At 39.1% G+C, this 8,443-nt stretch overlaps 1 protein-coding gene across 1 annotated transcript; it reads right to left on the reverse strand.

Moving 5' to 3' along the window:
* Positions 1-6,998: 6,998 nt before the first annotated feature.
* LOC108374139 (AN1-type zinc finger protein 5-like) lies at positions 6,999-7,778 on the reverse strand. The gene is made up of 2 exons (XM_017630110.1): positions 7,348-7,778; positions 6,999-7,190 (listed from the first exon to the last, which is right to left on the reverse strand). Exons 1-2 carry the CDS (start codon positions 7,444-7,446, stop codon positions 7,014-7,016), a joined length of 276 nt encoding a protein of 91 aa, XP_017485599.1. The 5' UTR covers positions 7,447-7,778; the 3' UTR covers positions 6,999-7,013.
* Positions 7,779-8,443: the final 665 nt, after the last annotated feature.

Consider the following 8,443-nt stretch of genomic DNA (forward strand, 5'->3'; position numbering starts at 1 on the left):
TTTTTTTAATGCTTTTAATTGGTAGAGACACAATGGCGGAAGTATAAACATAGAAATCGACATCCAGAAAGTCAAATGAAGGCTGGTTTCTTGTTTGATGAAGCTTTGGCCATAAATTAAAAAAAAAATATAAAAAACAAATTGCTAGCCTTTATAGTAATGCCATAAACTTTCTATTGAGCATTATTTAAGGTCACCAAAGGTTGTTCTAAAAAATGTATATCTAAAAGCAAAATCTATTATATTACCAATTCGAAAACGCAATAGATGTTGTGTGAAAATGCCTAGTAATTAATTATAGCATACTTTTAGGCACTGATTAAGACCAAATTGATTGATTGTTATATAGGTAGCAGGAGCACAAAACCGTGCATTTGGAAAAAATTTAATTTTATTTAGGACCAACGTTAAAAAAATTATATTTTATTGTGGGTTTCGGCGACTATATATATACATTTTTTTATAATGGGAGGTATAATTTTGCAGCTAATGCAAATGTGTATTAAAAAAAAATTTTTTTCTAGCTTCATAAAGTACATTTTCGAGCAAGGCCGGAAATTCTTCTATTAAAATCAGAATTGTCAGTTAACTACAAATTTTCAATACAAAAATCTTTAGTTAACTGCCGATTCTGACTTAACTACGCACTGTGAATTTGGCCCTTAGTAACATTATTGTTTGCGTACCCAATGAAATATTGCTTTGCAGGCTATATCACCTTTCTCGAGATAAGTTATTGCAATAAAACTCCACAGATACAGTATTGGTCATTTCAATAGCAACCCCCTTTCCAAGTGATATTGTTTACCCATCGAGTTTATTTGAATTTTTTAAGAATTTTTAATTAAAATGCAGTTTATTCTCTAACAAAACCCAGTTTACAAATTTTTAGTAATTAAAAAAAAAACGTCAACAGAGTCAAGAGATGTTGCAGTTTTCTTTCAAAGCAAATGCAAAAAACAGTTCTAAAAACCAACGGTAATTTCTAGCCACTTGAAACTTGCAAATTATACAACTAATTTAATAGGCTATAAAACTGAATAAAAAAAAAAACAAATCTTACACTTCTGAGAAAAAAGTTTGTAACTTTGATGAAAACTTTTGGAATTTTTTTAGTTTTCTACAAAGTCTTAAATTTATGTTTATATGGGTTTTGTTAAAGAATAGACTGCATTTTAATTGAAAAATCTTAAAAATAAATAAACATAAGTTGTAAAAAGTATTACTTTGAAAAGGGGGTATGGTACTGCTATGACCGATACTCTATATACCGAAATGTTCCGTTCGTCCGTGCACACGACACAAATCGAGCAGAAATGTACGTACATATGTATGTATGTATCTCAAGGAAATTTGGTTTGGTTTTTGGACTGTTATTGGTCCAAAGTACATTGGGGTGGCATTAAATATAAGCGACACCGGAATAAAACCAGGCACGCATACCACCCGTGAAACGGGGGTTTTTTTTTTGTTCAATTTTCAAAAAACTGTAATATTTCAGAACTACTGGAGCTAAATTTCTCAAAATGGTTTGCTAAAATTAAATCTATCTAAACTAAAGAAAAATATTTATCAATGAACTAAAACCTGAAAGTTAAAAAGCTAAGGGCAAATGAGAAGCCAGTAGTTCTTGCCATACATCATATACATACATACATACATACGATGCAAGCGATAAACATACATCGGAACTGTTACAAAAAAGCTACACAGTTCACGTTCAATTATCAGACATTTGTGAGAGTCAATCTAATCAAGAACCTAATTGGCAAGACATTTACCCCTGTATTAGTCGAACTATTATTACTAGATGAGCGAGCTGTTGGATTAGCGATTTGCACGACAACAGGCGCATTCGTTGAATTTTGCATTTCTTCGATTGCGTAGTGGCCACCGACACCACCACTACCTCCACCGCCTCCGTCTAAATCAGACACACGGTCTGTAGTTGTTGTACTATTTGTTGCTTCATTTGGCACTTGCTGTTGCTGTTCATCGTTTTCCTTCGTTGGTTTGGCATGCTCTTCTTTGACCATTGCCACTGTAATATTATGGCTGGTAGATGGCATATCAAACATTTTTGTCGCATCCATACCCAATGCGCTATTATAAACTTTGACACTCTCCTTATATGACTTTTCCTGCACTGGACTAAAGCATCTGACCGCTGGCATATTAACGGAGCCTGATGCGACTAAGCCGGCACCAGATGGCAAATGTTTTTTACTGGCACTGTGCCGTCGATTCAGCGTTTGATACTTGCCAGCGGCTCGCTGATCATTGCCACTCCAGCTTGAACGGACAGGCAGCAATTTACTATTTGCCACATTTCGCTTCGAGCGTCCAGGCGTTAGCGTATTTGGCGACGGCAGATATTGCGCTTCCTCTTCATCCATTGGCTGGGGCAGTTTTCTAGCGAATTGCTTCGCCAGCTTGGATAACTCAGCTGCTTCGCGTTCGGCTTGAGCGCCTTGTGGCACTCGTGTCAGCTTCTTGGTGGCATTGTTTGTACCAACCTTGCGTTTGACCACAACTGCTGGCTTAACTTTCAGTATAGATTTAGTCTTATTCACCGGTGGCAGCAAGCTACCAGCCGTCACGTTCAAATTTGCGGCATTGAAACGTGATTTGCCTTTGTTAATCATTTGTTTGCTGCCATTTGAAGCGGTCAGCCGCAATTTGGATTTTGTTATGGGCGAAATGAATTTTACGTGGCGTTTGCGTTTCACTGAAGTTGTACGCTTGTCCGATTGTTTCAAATCATCGCCGCTGACAGAACTTAACTTTCTAGTGTCTTGCAAAATACAGGTAACAAAGGAAAGGTAAATGAAACAATATACAACTTGTTAACTTTATTAATTTGTGCTCACGATTTCGACGGCCACCGTGTGACGGGGAAACGACGGTGGTCGCAGTCGCTGCTGCCGAGGTAGATGGCATTGCGGCAGGCGGATTTTTCAATTGTGTCACCACCTTAATAGATGTGTCAGAAGTGGTGCGAGTTGCAGTTGCCGCCGAGGCAAAGTTATTAGCAATGTTATCATTTTGATGCTGTTGTTGTTGTTGATGCTTGCGTATACGCTCATTGGCATCACTGGTGGCTGTTGTGGCGCTGGGTGTCGTCTTCATTTTAGCAGCTGACATTATTATTTTATTTTTTTTAAATTTAAATGGTATTTTGAAATTTATTGAGTTTCTTGTTGTTGGCAATTGTTGCACAAGAACGGTAGCGGTAGAAGAAGTAGCGGTGCCGAAATTTTTGAAGTTGTTGATATCCAAATTGAGCGAATATAGCTAAACGTAAATTTTAGGTTTTCAAAGAAGCATTGTACTGTCCCGCACTGCCACAATACCTCGGAAGTATTTTTAGATAGGCGACAAATGTTCTTTTTTAGTATTTACTTTTAAATGTTAAATTTTTATAATAAAGAAATTCATTCGAAGACTGAAAGATAAAAACTGACTTTCTGCAAATATAAATTTTCAAGCAGGTAGAAATTTAAAATGGTTCCGTGCGCAGAAGTGGAGCACTGTTGACTGCCATTCACCTGGGAGTGGCCAGAACTGATTCTTGTGCGTACGGTTCATATCGCAGCTCACAACGTCCGGATGTTTATATCCACGTATCCTCTGGGTAGCAACGAAGCACCCGTTTAGGAGCGAGCCAAAGTGAGAAGACGTAAAACTTCGCGTGCGCTGGGTTTGGGACCCGCCACGTTAAAACCCCACCCAATGACCACAACAAGCCTCGGATGAGACCCCCTTTTTTTGATGACGACCACGTCAAACGTATAAAGGACTATGATTTGAGAGTATAGACCTGGAATACCCGGACCCTTAATGGGTCTGCCCCGCTGGTTGATGTCCTCGGAAAGACAAAGGCTGATATCACCATCCAAGAAATGCGATGAACGGGCCAAGGAAAAGTAAGTGTGAAGCCTTGCGACGTCAAAATCGTGCTCGGCGATTTTAATGCCAAGGTGGGCAAGGAAGGGATCTTTGGCGCCATTGTGGGAAAATTCAGCCTCCACGTCGAATCGTCCGATAACGGACTGAGGCTTATCGACTTCGCCGGGACCCGAAACATGGCTGTCTCCAGATCGAAAAACAAGAAACCAAATTAACCATGTTGTGATAGACGGAAGGCATGCTTCCAGCGTTTTAGACGTGCGTACACTCCGAGGGCCAAACGTCGACTCGGACCACTATCTTGTTGCAGTCAAGATACGCCACGGCCTCTGTGCAGAAAAAAATGTGCGCCCATAAATGAAAGGAAAGCGAATCGTAGAAAAGCTGCAATCACAACAGACGGCCAATTTATTCGCCACCCGACTTACACACCTGCTCTCTGGGAGCACTCTTCAACAATCCGACATAGGCGAGTAGTGGAACCACATTTCCCGATCATTAAGTACCGCGGCCGAACAAGTAGTTGGATTTCAGACAGCCCGAAAGAACCACTGGTACGATTAGGAATGTCAAGTAGCTGCAGAGAAAAAGGACGCCGCCATAGGGTGATGCTGCGATTGGGCGCAATGCAAATCCACCATAGACCAGGTATTCACAATTCGCCAAATCCTGGAAAAGACCCGCGAGAATAGGATCAACACACACCATCTATTTGTCGATTTCAAAGCCGCTTTCGACAGCACGAACAGAAGTTGCCTTTATGCCGTGATGTCTGAATTTGGTATTCCCGCGAAACTAATACGGCTGTGTAAAATGACGTTGAGCAATACCACCAGCTCCGTCAGAATTGGGAGAGACCTCTCCGAGCCGTTTGATACCAAACGAGGTTTCAAACAAGGTGACTTCCTTTCATGGGATTTCTTTAATCTGATGGTGCAGAAGATAATAAGAGCCGCAGAACTAAAGCGCTCAGGCACAATACTTTACAAGAGCGTACAATTGCTGGCGTATGCCGACCACATCGATATTATCGGTAAAAACAAGGGATACGTCCGTTCTGTCTTCTCGCAATTGGACGGAGAAGCAAAGCAGATGGGTCTGGTGGTGAACGAGGACAAAACGAAGTATCTCCGGACATCACACAAACTGTCAGAGAATACGCGTCTTGGCACCCACCTCACTGTTGACAGTTAAAAGTTTCGTGAAATTCAACGGAGAATCACTCTTGCCTTCAAGTGCTCACTCATCATGCCTGTGCTGGTGTATGGCGCGGAGGCATGGACAATGAAAACATCTGATGAACCGGCTCTTGAAGTTTTCGAGAGAAAGGTTCTGCGAAAGATTTACGGAACTTTACGCGTTGGCGATGGCGGATACCGCAGACGATTTAACGATGAGCTGTATGAGCCTTACAACGATGTAGACATAGTGCAGCGAATTCAAATTCAGCGGCTCCGATGGCTTGGCCATGTCGTACGGATGGACAGAAACGTTCCTGCTCTGAAAGCATTCAACGCGGGCCGCAATGCTGGTAACAGAGGAAGAGGAACGCCTCCTTGGAAAGACCAGGCGGAGGAGCACTTCGTTTCACTTGGCATTTCCAATTGGCGTCTGTTAGCACTGTTGCTGCTGTTTTGCTGTGCTGTTTTGGACTCGGCTAAAATCGCTTAGGGGATTACAGCGCCAATAAAGATGAAGAAGAAGAAGGAATTTAAAAGTTAATATTCTTTATTTTGGCAACAAACAAGTTCCAAGACTGCATTAGCAAGAGGGCTGTCGTAATAATTCTCGGCTAATATTCTACTTAGCCATTTACTTAAGAGTTTTGAAATTAGAGCAGCGATGTGGTTTTCGTGGCGTCTGTCTAACCTATATTCACATAATGGCACTCGTGGTATTTTCAAATAAAAAAAAGAATTTCGTTGACACCTCACACAGAGCGTGTTTTATTCCATTCCATTTCAACATCTACTCGCCCTTATCAGAAAAACCTTTAGTAAATTGCTTGTGTATATGCTGAAAATTAGAACTAGTAGATTTGACCAAGTAGAATTTAGAAAGAACTTCAAGTCCGACTGCATCATCACGCCCATTTTCCAAAAATTGCATAACTCTTTTATTTTATGTCAAGAATTTTACTGCACATTCTACCTTCGACGAATTGGATACAGATTTTTCGCGTGGTTATTGTACGATTTTCAATACCAACCGACCTTGGACAAAGCACAACCCTATGTACCAAATCTCATGTTTTAGACGTGTTATCGAGTCCTATATATTTTGTAAAACTCAATGAAACCTGAAACATCCGGGTTCTGAGCTATACTCAAAATTTCAAGTCTCTAGCTCATCGCCAAGTTGCAAAGTTTGTAGTGAAATCTGTTAACAGCGAAAGCAAATTGATAATACATATGTACATATCACACACCATCTTCAAAAGAGGCACAACTAAAACTCAGAACCAAAAATATAACTGCTGGTGGATTGTATAAGTTTAAGCCAATTAATACAAAAACAGGTAGTTTTCTTGTTGGAGAATATAATCATGAAGGGAAATATATTAGCATTAATTGGAGATAAATCCTACGAATTGATTTATGCGAAAAAAAAATCGGCCTTTTTTTTTTAAGTGTGTCCCCTTTTAAGAACGTGTGGTTTACCCCAAAATTAATATGCTTCTCAGATTTCATGTTTGTTAGTGAAGGAGGAACTTAATAATGTGTAGTAGATAAGGCAATTGTTAACATTTAAATTGAACAAGGAATGGCCGTAAACATTAACTTATTCACGCTGTACAGGCTCTTGAAGCGCCTAAAAAAATTTGATTGATATCAATGACGTTGGGAAGAAATCTGATTACTTCACAACTCTTTAAAAAAGAGCCACTAGCATTCTGTTTTTGGCTGCATTTCCATGCATTTCAAAAAATGTCATTAAATTGTATGATCCTGGTCATTTATAAAAGAAAAAATGTTTAGAGCACGAAAGTATTCCAACAAACTTTTACATTAATATCTGCTGGCAGTCCGAATTAATAAACAATTTCGACTCAAAGCTACTTAAAGTGCAGCTCGAATTGCTTTGACAGCAGAAGTGAACTTCTATTATCCCCTTTTACTCACCTCTTTAATTTCATTGTGTTGCTGCTGTAAACTTTGCACTGTCGGCTGTGCTGTATTGGTTATTGTGATGGCTGGACTAAATGTGGGGCTTGGCTGTGGGCTTGGAACTGATACAGGTGTGCTGCTAACAGGAGGTTGTTGCTTTTTTCTCAAAGAATCCTGTAATATTTAAAAATAAATGGAATTTTTAGAGAAGCACGATGAGAATAACAAAAAAATTGTATGCAGATAAGTGCCAGTAGCAGCATTTTTACATAAATTTACTACTTCTTGTTTAACTTCTACAAAAACTTCCGTCACTTCACTACAAACTTACCTTATAGCACACTGAGCAGAGACCATCGGTGGCTGGATTGCCATAGAAACCGCAACCAGAGCGGCACATGGGTTGCATCGGATTGGATTCACGTTCCATAGTTTGGTTTTTGTTTTTTTGTTTTAGTTTAGTTTAGTTTTGTATACTTATTGTTTGCCTAGTTAGTTTAGTTTAGTTGTTTAGTACTTAGTTGCTTGTAGTTTTTCTTGTTGCACACTTTTCCACTATAACTTTGCTAACTTTGCCTCCTCCTTTTTATGAATCCCTTGCTAATTCTTAGCACCGCTCGCTCAATAATTAAGCTGTTTTCGACAATCTCAGGGCCTTTATTTTTGCGCCAATACTCTTGCAATATGTATAAGTTTTGTTTTTGTTGCGTTGTTGGCGTTCAAAAAAATTTACAGTGTCGGGAAGCGAAGAACAATTTTCAATTCAACACAATTCGTTGATACACAAGAACACTGAAGAAAATTTGCAAATAACTATTGGCTTTCAATTTAATTTTGTCGAACAACAAATTCAATTCACAACAAAAATTTGTGTGTGAGTGTGAGTCCCTCTAATAGCAACACACTAACTGACTACTGCTAGTTGCTCTTCTTAGCGCTGTTAAAATATGAAAAATAGCAGAAGAGAAAAAAAGGAAAATAAAAATGAAAATTAGTACAAGAGATCTCGTTAGCAATCATTTGAAGAAAAAATATAAAATATTAATACTCACCAGACAAATAAATAACAATTGTGGAATTTATTTTTTATGTTTATTTTTCTTCTTTTTGAAGATTCAGTTCAAGTGCTACTTTATGAACTGATTGTCCAGTTGAAGCTAGCTAGCTATGCTTGTTATTTCCGTTACTATTGTTGTTGTTGTTGTTGTTATGTGTGCGCACTCAGTTGCAATTGCAAATTGCAGAGAAATATTATTTAAGAGCAATAAAAATAGCAAGTGTTTTGCTGCTGTTGTTGTTGTTGTTGGTCGTGGTGATGACTGCTGACCGGTGACTGGCACACAGTGTCCCCTTTGCTGATTTGACTTTACTTTCGATTATTTTGTACTTGGTAGCCGCTGATATTGCTGCTACTACTTTACTTTTTT

The sequence above is a fragment of the Rhagoletis zephyria genome, unplaced genomic scaffold (assembly GCF_001687245.7).
Source record: "Rhagoletis zephyria isolate East Lansing unplaced genomic scaffold, Rhagoletis_zephyria_1.1 Rzeph_scaffold_07382, whole genome shotgun sequence".
In the NCBI taxonomy this organism is placed as follows: domain Eukaryota; kingdom Metazoa; phylum Arthropoda; class Insecta; order Diptera; family Tephritidae; genus Rhagoletis; species Rhagoletis zephyria.